This window comes from Beta vulgaris, chromosome 8 (assembly GCF_026745355.1).
Source record: "Beta vulgaris subsp. vulgaris cultivar EL10 chromosome 8, EL10.2, whole genome shotgun sequence".
Lineage (NCBI taxonomy): Eukaryota > Viridiplantae > Streptophyta > Magnoliopsida > Caryophyllales > Amaranthaceae > Beta > Beta vulgaris.
This window is the reverse complement of record NC_079209.1, coordinates 48,739,700-48,757,423: the sequence shown is the minus strand read 5'-3', so window position 1 is coordinate 48,757,423 and position 17,724 is coordinate 48,739,700. Positions and strand designations below refer to the sequence as shown.

Sequence of the window (17,724 nt, the reverse complement as noted above, 5' to 3'; positions counted from 1 at the left end):
CAAATAAAGTAATAGCTTAAATTGAAAATTCACTATACAATACTCATCGTATAATAATACTTGTTTATCCATTATACAAAGTATCTTAAAACCTCATGAATCATACATAATCTCCATAACGCAATAAATCGTGATCCACAACTGTTCTTCCCATACCTAAAACATAAAACAAAACGTCGTGAGCCTCAGTATACTCTAACATCGTAAATTCATTTCACATCATTTTATTTATAAACAGGGAGGAGAGAATAATTTAAACATTTCACAAACATATCATATCATGTTACATTATCTTCTTTATCATGTTCATCATCATATATATATATCTTTTACTTTGGTAACTTGGCAAATATCGCATATCACATATCGCATATAGGGACGTCTCCCTAAACAAATGGGTGACACTCTCGGTGTCCAAATATTGCCAGAAAGGCAGTCACAAATGGATGACACTCTCGGTGTCCAAATATTGCCAGAAAGGCGGCCACAAATGGATGACACTCTCGGTGTCCAAATATTGCCAGAAAGGCGGTCACATCTAGGTGACATTTTCTATGCCCACATACTTGCCAAGAACCATCTTTCACTTTACTTTATCATGTTTCAAATATCATAGTTACATTACATCATTATAATCATAGTCATGAAACATCATTAAACCATAGCATTATTATACTCATATTTTCGTAACATCGAAGTTTTCATTTCATCGAAAATCATCATATTCGTAAAACCTTTCATATCCCACAATCCATAAATCAACAACATAGTGCGAAATACCATAAAACATCATTCGAAAGGGATTGTGGGTGTTAGCAGTAGACGTTACCTGAATTCCTGCTTACCAACCTTGATAGCCGGGGAGGCTTGTAATATCCTTTATCTTCTTTAATCTATTCAAGAATAATTTTATTAATGAACGTTTCGTTATTTAGCTTTTAAGCCTAAATATTAGTTAGCGCTTATTAAGGTCAAGCGGTCATTATAACGTCGTAAAGGTCTCCTTAAAGGTCATTATTTCTTAATCGTTAATAACTTTGTTCAATTAAGGTGACTTTAACAACACTTAATGAAATAACTCATTTAGCTATTTTTTAGAATTATCGAAACATTAAAGTTATATTACTACATATTATATAACCTTTCGAAAACATAACATTATTCAGTTCATAGTTAATAACTAATTAGTCGTCCATAATAATTAATTAAGTTTAAGGTTATAATGATACATTAACATTATTTTAATATTCATTTAGTCTTTAAAACTAACAAGTCAAGTAACTAATTATTATAATGAACTTAAGTATTAATGAAATAATAATAACTTAAACTCATATCATAAATAATAAGCTTATTGGATTTTTAATTAGTTTCAAACAACTCAACTTTATTTAGTAATCATGGAAAATAGCGCAATACTAGATTTTAGGAAATAAGTTGGGTGATTTTATTTAGCGAATTTGGTTTTAAGCGCAATAATTATGTTTAATTAATATACTAATTTATCATGATCTAACAGGACACTAAATCAGTTTCAATTAGTCTACATTGGTTTAATTCAACATTATGCAAATCTACCTTTAGCCCAATAAGTGGTAGTGACAAAACAACTAGTTTAATTACTTAAATCAGGTTTTTAGGCCCAACACTAATTAATACATCAATAGGTTCAATTGGGCTTGGGGTTTATAAGAAAACAAAGATAAGCATAAGAGTGGTACCTCTGCTCATTGAGCAGGGAAGGCAACGAAGATTCCGGCAGGGGATAGGACGCCGACTCCAGTGAACGGCGAGCAGCAGCAATCTCAGACGGTGATCTCCGGTGGTTTGGCGCGCGCGGGCCGTCGGCAGTGCTGCGCGTGCAGCAGCGTCGTGCGAAGAAGAAGAGGGGCGAGAGAGACAGCGCGAGGAGAGAGAGAGAATGAAGCTGCTGGCGCGGATCTCCGGCAAGCTGTGCAGGCGGCCGGCAAGGTGAGGGGGCGACTAAGCGTGGCGCGAGACCGGCGTCGCCCGGTGGCCGACGGGAGTGTTTCGTGGGGGGGACCGAAACAGAAGAGAGAGAGTAAAAATTTGGGGGTTTCTTTTTGGATTTCTTTTAGTTACAAATTTTCCGGCGATTATTGACTGAATTTCTGATTAGAGAGAGAAGAGAGGATGAAGGTTATTGTTGGTGGGTTCTTGATGTTGAATCTCCATGGCTATTTATAGTAGAGTTTGGAGGTTTTAAAATCAGTGGTTGGGAGGAAGATGGTGAAGTAAATAATCTGAATTTGTCAACTTGAAGAAGCTTTGGGTGAGGATTGGTGACAGATTTGTCTGATGAAGGAGAAGAAAGTTGTGATTGCATGGGTGACAAATGGACATGGTGGAGTGAGGAAGAAGACACCATTAATGGGGGGGAATTGACCACAGCTTTGTTTTCTCTTTTCTCTTTTTCCCTTTTTGTTTCTCAACCAAAAATCAGAATTTCCCCACTAACACTTATCAACGTGACTTAGTAACACTTTGGGTGAAATGTTGACTTTTTGTACTATAAGTGAATTGCAACTACATTAGTCCTCTTGTTTAACTCGTGAAATCGTAAATTATAAATTATCGCCACTATTATATTAATATTTTTAAGTTGGAAATTTTTATATTCGTTTTATTATACGTTAATTAATTAGTGGAACTTTAGGTAAAATATAATTTAACTACTCATAAGAAAATTAATTATTTACTTAAACACGTTTAAGTTTCCAGGATATTACAATTATTATTATTATTATTATTATTATTATTATTATTATAATTATAATTATTATTATTATTATTATAATTTAATTAGAGTTGTGAAATGAGTTTCTTAATTTTAATTAGACTCCATATTTATGGTGTTACTTATACAACTGTCATCAGTCTATTACACTCAATTAAGTAATAGTTTAATTATATTTATTAAAGTGAACTTATATGTAATGTTTTGATCTCGCCCGATAACAACTTGTTTCAATCCAATTATCCAAATACATGTTTTAGTTTCAAAATGCATTTAACATGAAGACTACTATCCAAAATAGTGTACTATTATCTTGAATTAGATAAAATAGTGTACTATTCTCTTGAATTAGCTTTTAATTTATATAATTGATACATTCATTAATCATATATAGTAACAACTTCTTCAATTATCTAGGAACAAGCTAGTGAGTTACTGAGTTGGTATAAGTCTATGTGAGTAACTGACTAAATGCTAAGTTAACATAAGATTGTTATCGTACAACATATGAACTCTCGTTATGTTTACTATCATTTATGTAAACTGTTGTTGTGTTTATTATTATTTTTATCGTATAACATGTGAACTCTCGTTATGATCACTTAAGCCTCATATGAATCGTTGTTGTAAACATATGATTGTCATTGTTATAATATTATAATATATCAAGAGTCGTTGTACTAATTTATAATCAATACGGTATTAGAATGGATTTACAATTATTTTAATACCAATGTATAGTACTACTAAAATGATTAAACATATTGATTAAATAGTTTGTTTATACTTAATCATATATAGTCACAATATAATACATATATACCGCGTTATATAGGTTTGTTATTGTTATATCGTACTAAATATTGTTATATCGTACTAACATATATAAGCCTACTGATAAAATAGTTTCTTTATAGTCACACACATATACAAAGTTAAGAGAAGTCCATAAATACTATACTAGTATTAAACTATAGTATAACATAAAAACAATTAACTTAAATAATCTTATAACTTATAAAGATAAGGGATTGTTATGGTTGTTAATCTTATACTAGTATTAAACTATATGCATGGTTGTTAACAAGTTACTATTTAGTAACTAGCTAGTAAGTACTTGCTAACTTTACTTAACTTATAGTTGTTACTCCCTCCGTTTCCTAAAGATCTTCCCACTTACTGTTCCTACAGATACCAAGGATAATCAAGTTGTGTGGGGCATGGTGTGAGTAAAGTAGGAGAGAGAAAGGGGTTAAGATAAATAAACAAATAAAAAGGGGTTAAAGTAGGAGAGAGAAAGGGAGTAAAATTGAATTAATAATGTAATGGTGGACCATATGATAGTGACATGAGAGGGTAAATAGGGAAATTTGATTTGCCAAATAAGGAATAAAGCAAAAGAGGGAAGATCTTTTGGAAACACCCTTAAACGGAAAGAGGAAAGATCTTTTGGAAATGGAGGGAGTATTTGTTTACAGTTAACTTATTTTAATAAGTTATGGTTAGCTTTTATAAGAGATAATGATTTGGAGGTATAATTTATTTATTTATTTATTTATTTATTTATTTATTTATTATTATTATTATTATTATTATTATTATTATTATTATTATTATTATTATTATTGTGTAACATATGAACCCTTCTTATAATCACTCAGTTCTCATATGAACCGTCGTTGTAAACATATGAACGTATGATTGTCATTTTGTTATAGTATTATAACATATTAAGAGTTGTTATACTAATTTATAATCTATAAAGTATTAGATTGGTTTTACAATTATTTTGATGTCAATCTTATATTAAAATGATTCAACATATTAGTATCTATATTGTTATTGTTATTGTTAGTAGGGATGGGCAAGGGTAGGGTAGGGTCTGGGTCGGGTCCAGGTGGACCCTAGACCCGGACCCTAAATTTTTTTGTAGACCCATACCCGGACCCGGACCCTAAGGGTCTGAAAAAATTGGACCCAGACCCAGACCCTTAGGGTCTGGAGGGTCTAGAGGGTCTGGAGAGTCCAGGCCTAAATTCTTTATTTTGCCAAATTTTCAGCATTATTAATATCAATAATCATCTGAAATTCGCATGAAACAAACACAAAAATTGAAAAAAACGAAACAAACACAAAAATTGAAAAAAGCGAAACAAACACAAACTTATAAACTGAAAAAAAAACGAAACAAACACAATTCACAAACATAAAAAGTGAAAAAAAACGAAACAAACACAGACATACAAAGTGAAAAAAAAAATGAAACTAATATAACTTACATAAGAGTTCATAATGGGTGTTTTGGTGTTTAATTTAGGTTTAAGTCTTTTAGAAAATCAATTTATTTTTTTAAGAAAAATATAAAAATGTATATATTAAATAAGTTTAGGGTCTAAGGGTCGGGTCTGTGGGTCCAAAATTTTAAGACCCGGACCCTAAAAAATTCACTTGGACCCAGACCCGGACCCGGACCCTTAGGGTCTGAAAAAGTTGGACCCAGACCCTTAAATTAGGGTCGGGTCCAACAGGGTCCAGGTAGGGTCCTGGACCCATGCTCATCCCTAATTGTTAGTATTCATGTTCTTATTTATATTAATATTGCTATTGTTAGCCTTGTTACTATTTGTATTTTTACCTATTATCATTGTCGCTTTATGTTTATTAGTATAATTTCTCATTACATACCATCATAGCTATTTAAAAACTTATATATCAATCATAATGCTTATCATAATAAATCATTTATATAAAGTTTGGAATTGATCGTCTACTCGTTATTATTGTCATTATTGGTTATAATATTAATATTAAAACATATGAAGAGTCGTTCTACTCCTTTACTCGTTAGGGTCGTTTTACGCAGTTGATTATTCGAAATAAGAGTTGACTAATAGAATACACTAAACATCACGGTAATCAATATAGTATTTTTATTGGTTTTTCGTTGTCATCCATATATTTATCGAATACACACATATGTATATATATGTCAATCTTAGTACTTTTATTAATATGATTTGTTTACAGAATCCATAACAAAATCAAGATGACCCGAGCAGGATTTACCCGAAGTTGAAATGACGTTCAATATCGAATAGACCCGATGTTTCACAATGATAGAACTAAGGTCATTACTAACTCAACCCGAGTACATTTGACTTAAAGCAACCATACATGAAAACTAAATACGACTTGCGCTAACCCGACAAAAAAAATGTCAATAGGTGATTATATCCGGGAATTGATCGATTTGTAAATGGAACGCTCAGACATGTCCGTCACCCGAGAACCCAATAATTCCAATGTGTTTGACCCAGTTGAACAAAACTTGACTAATCATGACCTAGGGCACTGACAATCAGAATCCTTATTTGTCCGGGTCTGACCTGGTTCGCCGTGGGTATACCCAGAGCCTGTTTTGACACTACTAGGCATAGATAATCTTTCGTATTCCCTCAAACTATTTAGCAAGTTGCTCTAATTTACTAGCCGGTCTACACTGTTAAAGATGCTCTTAGATTAAAATACTATAGTCATAAGAGATCGAGGTAGCTGTTTTTCACGCGTGAAATCAGCAAGTAGATATTTTTTTAAAAGAATTGGGCAGATAAATTGGGCCCTTATATTTTGGGGCCCTGTTCATTTGCTCACCTTGCATAGAGCCTTAGCCGGGTCTGCATTTACCCAAAAACTCTTTCAAACTTGATATGTGATTGGAGATGCATATTAGGTTACATAATCAAGCTTATTAGTTATAGAGTCTTTGTGATTAGATAATTTGGTGCATAACTATCTAATGGGGCATAATTGTATCCTAATTTTAAAGGCAATTCGTTTGACCATGGGCATTGATTTGTATGGACGAATTTCTCCTAAAGGAGAGAGTGCAAAGGCTACACATATAGTGTATGTGGATCACACATACACTAGGTGTATGTGTTACTATTAAAATGTATATTAATTGTTACTAAAAATATTACAAACTTAGGATGTTTCGACAGATAATTATGTTTTTAATGATTTGTTCTTTATCTTTGTTTAAAAAATTTATTTTATGAATTTTTCTTTGTTTAGATTTGTATGAATTCTTTTTTTAAGGGTGTGTTTGACACAAACTTTTTAAGTAGATTTTAGTGTCTTGACTCGATCAAAACACTAATTAAAAAAAAAATAGTAGTGTTTGGAAAGGTAGTGGTGTAAGTAGTTTTTGGTGGTATAAATAGTATTTTAGCAGTGTTTGTCCAAAGCTACAATTTGTAGCTTTTAGGGGTGTATAAATCATATATTAAAGTTTTGTTTGAGTTTTCAACTAGTTACTCCCTCCGTTTCTTTTTAATTTACTCACTCCACTTTGGGGGAGAACCAAAGAAAAAATGCAAAAGCGTGAGAGAGAACTGAAAAGGTGCAAAGAGAAATTGAAAAGTGTGAGAGAGAAACAGAAAAGTGGATTAAAATATTAAAAAGTGGATGACATGGTGAAAAAAGAGAAGAAAATAGATGTGACATATTACCAATAATAGAAAAAGCAACGGTGTATAGATTAAAAAGAAACGCACCAGAAAGGAAGGTATGTAGATTAAATAAAATGGAAGGAGTATTTGTAAAAAGCTACTTTGACAATTTAGTTTACCCAACATCAATATCTTATACTGTTAGTTTGACAGCACAAAAGCTACCCTCACAGCTAACATCAACCCTCACAGCTTCTATTGCCGAGCACGCCCTAAAATTAAAAAAAAGAATTGTAATTTTTTGTTAAGATTATTCATATATTAGCTTCATCTTCACCATTTTTCTACTATTGATTTCTCCTAAATTTTCCTTGCATTTTCAATTATTTAATTTGTTTGTAGAAAAATAATGTTATAGTTTCATCCCTACCATGTAATAAAATTTAATTCGAAATATAGTATTCAATCGTCTATGTATTATATAAATTCAAATATTGTTGAATAACAAAACAGATTCAAATGATTGTAAGTTTGTAACTTTTTTTGATGATTGTATACATTTTAGTAGTAACACATACACAATGGTGTATCTAGAATCGGCATCGAGTGGGTTCAAGTCAAAAATCAAAAGTCGAAGTTTTAGACTGAAAAAAAATAAAATATATATATATATATATATATATATATATATATAATAGACAAATATCAATTTATTAAAACTTAAAACAACCTAACAAAAATTTAAATATTGATTCGTCTTCTTTTTTTGACAATTGTCCTTGACGAGGTTTTATTTTCTGAAAATATTGCATAATATCTTCATTTGTGACTCTACCAAACATCTCACCTTCTATGAATGTTACCAAACAATCATTCATCCATTGATCACCCATGCAATTTTGCAACTTGTTCTTGACATAATTCATGGAAGAAAATGCCCTTTCGACACTTGTTGTAGCAACTGGAAGGATTAGAGCTAGCCTTAAGAGAAAATACACCATTGGATATACAACATGTTTTCCGGTTTTCACTAGATTAGAAGAAAGTTCACATATCCTTTTTAACTCACAAAATTCTTTCTTCGAACGCATATCAACAATATAATTCCCAAGTTGATTTTCAAGTGGCCCAAGATCACCTGTAGAAAAGTCGCTTGGATAGAATTGAGCTAACTTGAGCAACTTTTGAGTATCAAAAGCCTGAAATGAGTTGCTTGGACTCAAGGAAGCCACACATAAAAGAATGTTAGTCGTCTCCTCATCAAACCTATGGTTGATCTCTTGGCGAAGAAAGTCAATAGTTGCAAAACATATTTCAGCACGATAACGATGAAGATTTGAGACCATTGGTGCCTTACGCTTTGACCTTCCTTCCAAAATAAATCTTTCATTCATATAGGGAACGGAAATTTCATGTGTTTCGCAAAATGAATAAACTTTATCTAATAAAGCTTCCTAACCTTCATCTCTCATGGCTTGTAACCGTTTCTTAGTTATGTTAACTTGGTCCAGAGCATTTAGAATATCCTGGTCTTTGCGCTGTAATGCCATAGACAAATCATTTGTAATTCCCAATAGCAAGAACATGAGATGTAAGGGGAAAACAAAATCTAAAGATTCAACCAACTTCTTCATTATTCGTGCTTCACCCCTATGTTCAGACACTATGCCTTCCTCATCAATATACTCAAGGGTATTTATTAATGAAGAGAACATGACCAGTAAAATATTGAGAGTTTTATAATAAGAACTCCATCGCGTCAGCAGGCCTTTGTAGGCTTGTTTCTTGATGTAGACATCTCCCGCTTTAACACCACTACATATTCCTTCTTTGTTCCTTGATTGAAACATCACGTGATTCATCAACTAAAATACCAAAAATGTCATCTCCAACATCATCCATAATGGCCTTACTTCACTGTCAATCGAGAACAAGCATGAACAATATCTTTTTGAATCTTAGGAGAGATCAATTGCAAATTTTTTGGAACATTTTCAAGAACAACTTTAACAATATCTTTATTGTTGTTTGCTAGAAATTTCAAAAGTTCAACGAAATTACCACGATTTTTTGAATTTGTGGACTCATTGTGTCCTCTAAAGGCTAAACCCATTCGCAAAAGCCATTGAATACATCTGACTGTAGCTTCTAAGCGATTGCGATAATCCTCCTTCTCCTTATCACTAAATTCATTGAACATATCCTTGACGATTTTTTACTTTGTTTTTTAAAGTTTCAAACGTAGTGTAAGCTTGATTATGAGAACTAACACATTCACCCACATGGATATGCAATCTTTCCTTTTTATTCCAAGATGACCACCCAACGGTAACAAAACCATCACCTCCCCTTTTTTGAGAATCATCAGACTTAAACAGATAGCAATATCGACAATATGCTGCATCTTTCACAATACTGTATTCCAACCAATCACCATAAGTATCATACCAATCTGGAGTAAACGACGTTTGAGTTCCCCAATAATTCTTTGAGGAAAATCATGTTTACGAGGCTGAAAAGGTTCTTGTAAAACATAATGTTTTCTTATTTCAATCTGATCATTCGTATGGTAATCCGTAATTTTGTTCCTTAAGCCTGGATCAGCAGAGAGTGTGCTTAAATCAACACATTTATACTTAGATGGTTGTTCATATATGTGTGGCAATCTACTTGCATCATTACCATCTTCACTTTCTATCTCCACATCTTGATTTGTTTCTTCTTCAGTTGGGTTGTTTGATTTAAAATAATTAAGTAATGTATTCCGTGGACGTTTTGACATCTACATTAATAATTATTGTAGACAATTAAAAGAAATTCTAAATATTTCAATTATTGACAATGCTCAATTACTCTAAATACCCGCACCATAAAAAAAAAGTACCAAAACTTATTAAAAGTATAGCGTAAAAATTGAATGTATTTATTATATATAGAATGATAGAGCTTATAAAAATTGAAAAAATTTCTACATTATAATCATAATTCATTATTGATTTAGATCTATAGAAAAAAAAACAATATTTTCTTTTACCTTTTATCCGGTCGAATTCGTCATATGTTGGAATTGTGGAGAATAGTTGCTTTCTCGGTAAAATTTTTCTCAAAAAGCCCAAATACTATCAACTGTATAATGGTAAATTATTTTCGGGTGAAAAGAGAATTGCTTTTCGAGTGTAGACTTGGAGTATTACTAGAGATTAGAGAGGAATTGATTTTTTCTGTTGAAAATTGCGAAAAGAGAATAAAGTTGCAACTAATATTAATCATAAAATTACCTATTCCAAATACAATTAGACTTGCCTTTTCCAAGTACAATACCTGCCAAGGAGTAGACAGAAGACAGTAGTATACTAGTAGGAGACGTGATGGCGTATGCTGCAACTTCATGTTTTTTTTTTCTTTTTTTCCCCCCAAATTTAGTCGCTTATATTATTTTTTTAAAATCAAGTGGGGTCATTTGACCCCACACCCTACCAAATACATCCTCCCCTGCACATACATACATTTGTATGTATGGTCCACATACACTGAGTATATGTGTATAATCTCTTACAGGATAGATATCTTATTTGTGACTTGAAGTGTAGAAGTGTAGCAATTATTGTAGTAAAGTTGTAATGTGTATTTTTCCTAACAAAGGTTAACTTTGAATAATTTTAAGTAATTTAAGACAACTTAAGAGGTAATGTTGATTATTGTATGGTGAGTTTAAACCTACATTTAATCTTATTGAGACTTTATGATACTTCAAGGTAACTTTGGTTTTGTTTTATTGTGTTGGTTAGTTGGTATACTATGGAGTAACTCTTTTGGTTGCATGCTGGACATTTCTCTGGCCACCATGTGGCCACGTGGATTGATCAACTCAGTTAAGATTGTAAATTTACTTTTACAGTTCAACAATAGCTTCAAACACAAAAAGGAAGGAAAGCAAAAGACAGAGATGGAAAGTGACGGTTCTCATAAGCAGCTTCACAAAGCAATCTCAGGTAATTTCATTTTGACTAAATTACTTAGTTCTTGTTAAAATGAGCTTATAAATTGCAAAGACATGACTTCTAATTGTGGAGCATAATGTATACACGCATGCATTCTGTGCTGAATTTGGTCCTTATGTTGCTCAATTTGTTTGGAGTATTAATGTTATTGATGGATCAAAATTATCGGGCTGAAATTCAACATGCAAAATACTCTATATTATATATGATCTGAACCCTCGATGATTATGTTTATTTTTAAACTTCCCAGATTTTAACCATAGATTATCCCATTATATAAGGAAAAAACCGTTGTTAGGTATAATTTTGTTAAATTCGTCTCGATGTGTACTCTCAAACTATCAATTTTTCAGAATCTTATTAGCTAAACAAGAGACGGCATATTTGTGGGTCTTCACAAAGTTGCGAGGTTTTACATAGCGTGCGACAAAATTTTAGCTAACTGAAATTTATGTTAATAGCCTTACTCAAAATGAGATGAGTTGATCCCTCAAAAAAAAAAAAATGAGATGATTTCTTTACCTTTTTAAAATTCCAACGTCAAATGTGAAACAGTCTCACTTTTTTTTTTTTTGAAAGAAAAGGAATTTCATTAATATTTCGCCAAACGGCACTTACAAGTCATTTCTGAAAAACATAAAATTCTAATAGAAATACATATCACCCTAGAAATGTAAACATCGCAGATTTGACTTAATTTTGCCTTAATAAAAATCTTCATCTGAAGCAATGCAATCTGTGAGTTCGCTCTGGTTCGGCATACGATCTGCAGATGTGGAAATTTTGGGATGAACGTACTCCAATAGTCTTCCATAATTTTACAGAAGTTGTGAAACCCTAATTCTTCATGTTGAATCTCGAACTTCAACCAATGACCATAAATAGTATGCTCACGAAACAGTCTTACTTAGTAGTATGCTCATTACCAATTACCATAAATAACTAATTAATTAGCAATGTAGCTTTATTTTCATGTTGATTTACTTGATTATCTCTATTATATAAGGGAAGGGGGAGCAATGGTGTCTTCTTTTGAAACGCCTATTTTGCCCCCCTTCCCTTTCTAAATTACAAAAGGAATGTCAAAATCAAAATCGGCACTCAAAGAAAACTATCGAAAATAAATTTACAACGAACACTCACTCACAAATCACTTAAAAGAAGAAACTTTACAAATCACTTATACAATTGAGAAAATCACGTTATAAATATCACGCAAATCACTCAAATAATCAGGAAACTTTATTAAAACTTAAAATTAACATACAAACTAAAACTAGCTAATAACCTAGAACATCAATACATACAAAAACATTTACAAAAATTTACTTACAAATCACCATTTTCAAGAACCATTCACAATTAATGGTGGGTCATGATAAAAAAAATAGAGGTGTATTTGTAGTGAAATCATAATTTAGAAGTTAGACAAGGAAAAATTATTTGAACCTATTTTTTTCTATTATATAATAGCGATTAATTATCAAGGTAAAAAGGTTTATGTAAAATATCATTCAAGAATTAAAGTACAAGATATCTCTATTATATAAGGGAAGGGGGGAGCTATGGTGTCCCCGAATGAAGAGACTATGTTACCCCCTTCCCATTCTAAATTACAAATTTACTTACAAATCAAAGGGGGCTTCAAACAAAAATATCAAAAATATAATTATAACAAACACTCACAAGTCAACTAAAATCATAAAATTGCATAATTTACGTTATGCAAATCACTAAAATGAGGAAACTTTACAAAAACTTAAAAATTCACTTATAAACTACAACCTATGAAAAAATTGACTTAAAATTAAAGTGTCTACTTTCTTTACAATTTATGAAGTATTGTACTTAATTCAAAAATCAACTAAAAAATTATAATATTAGAAATCATAAATAAATTCAATAAAATTTCTATTTTGTTCATAGAATTTAATTAACTTTAAAAAGTTAAAAAACAAAATAAAAAGAATGGTGAGAGACTTAAGTGACAGAAACTAAACTAATCAAATTTTGCAACTAAAACCAATTATACTTCGTATGTCTAATTAATGTTCAAATTTTGACTCTCATGCCGAAGAAATTCGAGTTTCTGTTTCGAAAAAAAATTCTAGTCTACTATGTTGTTCGGACTTTGGACTTTTCATTCCACTTCAAGTATCCGTGTCAGATCCTTGACACTCGGACATAGGTGGGATACTTAGACCCTTCATTTTGGGCCAAAAATATAAAAATGTTCCAAAAAGTAGCTGAGTCGGACATGGATACCCATGTTCGAGCAACATAGATTATCTACTATAGAAATGGAAAAATTGACAGAATTAATCTCAACTATGATCGTTCCGTTCAAAATAATCCCAACTTTAGCTGGAATAATCCAAACTATTTGGGGTACCTTCCCAAAATAATCCAAACTTTTATTTTTTTTCCCTTCAATAATTCTTTTTGGGTCTATTATATGTAGCCATATAGGATAATCAAAAGTTTGATTATTTTGAGAAAGTACTCCCAATTGTTTAGATTATTCTAGAATAACCCATGGTTGGGATTATTTTGAGTGGAACTGTGATAGTTTGGATTATTCTTATTAGAATATGGTGTATACTAACAAACAAATCAACTTCCGGATTTGGTTTCCAAAAATTTTACATTTGCAATCTGCTCTTCATTGGGTGAATTATTAGCTAGCTTTGTAATTAGTAGGCTGAAATTTTTATTGCTCTAGCACTAGTAATTCAAACTAGTTCGACTTCTATATAGACTGAAAACATTACTGCTATGCTTTAAACAGTGAACATGCAATGTGAAATGCAAAACAAGCCTATGTTTTCATGCAAAGGAGCTTCTTTCATAAAGGTTCTCGGTCGTGACTTCTCCAAGCAATTGGTATTGCTCTTTATCTTTGATCAATGCAAGTTGCAATGTTGCCTTCGCTTTTTTTTCCCAAAGCTACTAGCTACTCCTATCTAATAATTCATCGCTGGAACTTTTGATCTGTTTTAGCAATTACCTGAAGAATTTACCGCGAACATAACTGGTTATGTACCTCATCGATTCATCATCGAAAGTGGTACAACAAACAAATGCTGGAGGGTAGAAGTGGAAAAGGATGGAGATGGACGGATGTATTTCCGAGATGGTTGGGCTGATTTTGTGGAATTTCATTCCTTAGAAGTTGGCAACATTTTATTGTTCGAGTACGAGGAACAATCAATTTTCCAGGCAAGAATATATGGTCGAAACGGGTGTGAAAAAACTTTACTCCTAGACAGTAAAGGAGGTCAATGTAAGCCCCTAAAGACTATCAATGATGATGATGGGGAAGAAAGTGAAGCCTTGGATGAACCCGTGATCGTAAAATGTAGTCGACAGAAAACGAGAAGTTTAAGTTCGAGAAAATGTAAGTCAATGTTAATGTTTGCAAACCAATTTAGATTGATCTAATTTTTTTTGGTCATTCTTCTATTGTTTGGATGAGATAATCGTCATTTCCGAAAAAAAGCAAAAACAGATGAGATATTCCTCTGTTATCTTGTTTTCTTTAGATGGAAACGGAATTTATAAGAAGCGCACAGTTAACCGAGATTATAGAAGGACAGCCAAGGTGTCAGTCACTCAAAACAATTTGTGTTTCTCAGTAATAATGCACTACAGAAAGAGGCACCAATTCAACCAGCTGGTAAATCTTACCCTCCACTTCATTTCCATTTCATTTTCTTATCCCCATTCCCATTATTAGTATAAGAACCTACTTACTTTCCAATTTTAGTAGTTTTAACTTTTATCTTATTTATATTGAGGTAATATCTTACTTTCGATGTTTTTAAATCTTCTCTTATGGTATTTTAGTTATTAATTTCCTAGCCAATCTTTTCTATGAGACCAAATTTTTTCTATTTAATATGGTTATGGGTTGTGTTCATGTTTATGTCATGAAAATCTCAATCCAAGGATTGGCTAATGAAACTTATTGCCAGCCATTGGTGATTTCACCAGCAAGAAATTGCTGAATGAAAAAGTCAGGAAATTCTTTTTAGCTTTTCATGCATATATAAATTTGTTGTAATGCACTTGGAGAGCATTTTGGTAAGCCTAACTGAGAGGAAACAATCTGCAGACTGTTCCAAAGGCAGTTTCGCTAAAGATGAAGCTACCAAGCAAAGATGAATTGAAAATTCAGGATGCCCAGGGTAAATGTTGGACACTGGCACTAGGACATAGAAGAGATGGTCGTGCACTTTTTTCTCAAGGATGGAAGGAATTCCTGAAAGATAACAATGTTGCACCCGGGGATAAGTTGAAATTCGAGTTCATGTCCGATGAGATAGTTCAATGTCACGTGACAAGAGCATCAGAGGTGAATGAGCATCAATCCAATGAACCAACCAGATCCTCAGATATGGATTGTAAGTCATGACACTCAGCATTTGCCTCAGAAAATTTCTCTGTTCCAAACAGATGAATAGTTTGTTACCAAACAAGAGGGAGGAAGGAAAGTCCACCGCACACTAGTGCAATCACCAAAATTTCCTTTCTCTCTCTAATTTGATAACAAAAAGTTTAGTGTATACATCTTCTACCGAAAAATTGCAGAGTTTGAGCAGAAGCTTTGATGTGATAATGTAAAAGAAAAAATCAGGACAATTTCCAAAAATAGACGTTTTTTACACGATAGCTTAAAAGTCGAATGTTGAATGATTACTCGTTAACTCTATTCGTATGACAGTATGATGCTTGAAAGATGAAATATTTCTAAGGCTGCCAAACGAATTTACCAACAATTGGCTGGATATAAATTTCTATCTTATTTCGGAGGTTAAAGCCTATTTTCTATTTGATTCTCTATGTTATATTTCCTAAGATCTACTTACTTGCTTTTTACATGGTGTTACATGCACACCTTTGATCATTAATATCTTCCATTACGTATCATTCAATTTGATGTTATGAAATTAGACATTGAAATGAATTTAAAAGATCCCACATGATATTGTTTTGTAAGAAAGCTATTGCTTGATTCACATTTATAAGTGTCAAAAGACAAACTCAACCAAAAACTTAAGTTGATGGTCGAAGCCTCGGAAATAGTTTTATACTCTTATCAATAAACATTTTTTGTCATCATGCATATAGGTAACCTTGATAAGCCAAATACTCGTATTGTTTCTCGTGCCCCCAAAAATAGGGCTGGTGGAATTTCAATGACTTCAAAGAGAAGGATGTCCTGTGAGTCTGGAAGTTCATTTTCTGTCATGTGGAGGGACTCCTGTGCCAGAACATATCTGGTACGTTGTTCTTTTTGTTTCGGTTTTTATACTAGTCTCAGTAATTTACTAAACAACCATATATATATATACTATAACTACACATCAATCGTTCATGTTCATTGATAATAGAGGCATAGATCATAATACAAGCTTTATTGCTTATAATATTCAGCATATGCCAAAGGCAATAGTTCGAGACCAAAATCTGATGAACAAAGAGAATATAGTGCTTCGGGATCCAGAAGGGAAGTGTTGGCCACATGAAGTTAAAAAATTAACAGGCAACCGTGTCGCTTTAGCCAAAGGCTGGGTTGAATTTTGGAAAGGGCATGGATTAAAAACTGGTGACTTCTTGAATTTCGAGTTTGTGTCCGAGAACCTAGTCCAGGTGAATATAAACCGAGGTAAGCCACAACATGAACCCAATGTTGAAGATACTGTCATCTACTTGGATGCAATAGATGATGAGGAAGCAGCTGCCATCGAGCCAGAAGCGGTCATCACTCAGCAGGCAGGACTCCAGGCTGGTATTGAGCCAGAAGTGGGCATTACTCATGAAGGATTTGATGCTGCTTTCAGTGCAGAAGCAGGCATTACCCAGGAAGGATACGATGCTGCTATGGAGACAGAAGCGTTTATTACTCTGGAAGCATTTGATGAAGCAACCACTCAAGTCTGAAGTTAATAACGTCACCAACTAGTGCAAAAAACTTTTGGATACTTGATCAATGTATATGTAATAAAATCTTTTGTCTTGTAGCTTATGGTAAATGTGTTTGGGTCAATGCAGTGTAAAAGTGCCTAGTTTGCATTGAGAAGAACTTTTGGAGACCTAAAAATTTCATATGTAACCTGGATTTTGTGTATATAAATTCCAATGTAGTACTATATTCTGACGGAAGCTATTATATGCATCTAGTTCATCTGCGATCAGCACATGTTAGTTGATGATTTCTAGTGTCCTCAATTTTGCAAAGAACTCTTGTTATAACAGATGTGAGAAAGAAACAAATTCTTGAATGAAAAAACAATAAAGCACACAACAGATTTACGTGGTTTATCAAATTTGGCTACGTCCACGAGTAGAGAGAATATTTTATTGATGAGTATGAGGAAAAACAGAGTTGCAGATGTTATATACTAACATCATCAATTAAACAATATTAGGTTAAATAGGAATTTAATTCGGCTAACAAAACTAACAAAACGCGTGACGAAGTATCCCGCGCAAAGCGCGAATCGCGGTGCTG

The 17,724-nt window shown here is 32.6% G+C and overlaps 2 protein-coding genes across 2 annotated transcripts; one reads left to right on the top strand and one right to left on the bottom strand.

Annotated features, from left to right (window-relative positions):
* Positions 1-100: 100 nt before the first annotated feature.
* Positions 101-8,843, bottom strand: LOC104883472 (uncharacterized). The gene is made up of 3 exons (XM_057391574.1): positions 8,669-8,843; positions 8,057-8,578; positions 101-156 (listed from the first exon to the last, which is right to left on the bottom strand). The coding sequence occupies exons 1-3, from the start codon at positions 8,841-8,843 to the stop codon at positions 101-103; spliced, it is 753 nt and encodes a 250-aa protein (XP_057247557.1).
* A 1,683-nt stretch (positions 8,844-10,526) lies between these two features.
* LOC104883437 (B3 domain-containing protein REM10) lies at positions 10,527-17,405 on the top strand. The gene is made up of 7 exons (XM_010667967.3): positions 10,527-11,201; positions 13,999-14,093; positions 14,211-14,607; positions 14,753-14,886; positions 15,325-15,613; positions 16,341-16,492; positions 16,647-17,405. The coding sequence occupies exons 1-7, from the start codon at positions 10,952-10,954 to the stop codon at positions 17,151-17,153; spliced, it is 1,824 nt and encodes a 607-aa protein (XP_010666269.2). The 5' UTR covers positions 10,527-10,951; the 3' UTR covers positions 17,154-17,405.
* The last annotated feature ends 319 nt before the right edge of the window (positions 17,406-17,724 follow it).

Coding starts and splice junctions, on each gene's coding strand:
- LOC104883472 (XM_057391574.1), bottom strand. CDS start 8,843: ATGAAGAAGTTGGTTGAATCTTTAGATTTTGTTTTCCCCTTACATCTC. Junction 8,579..8,668: donor ACAAGCCATGAGAGATGAAG/GTTAGGAAGCTT, acceptor TTATTTTGGAAG/GAAGGTCAAAGCGTAAGGCA. Junction 157..8,056: donor TTTGGTAACATTCATAGAAG/GTGAGATGTTTG, acceptor TTTATGTTTTAG/GTATGGGAAGAACAGTTGTG.
- LOC104883437 (XM_010667967.3), top strand. CDS start 10,952: ATGATACTTCAAGGTAACTTTGGTTTTGTTTTATTGTGTTGGTTAGTT. Junction 14,094..14,210: donor GTGACTTCTCCAAGCAATTG/GTATTGCTCTTT, acceptor GATCTGTTTTAG/CAATTACCTGAAGAATTTAC. Junction 15,614..16,340: donor CAGATCCTCAGATATGGATT/GTAAGTCATGAC, acceptor TCATGCATATAG/GTAACCTTGATAAGCCAAAT.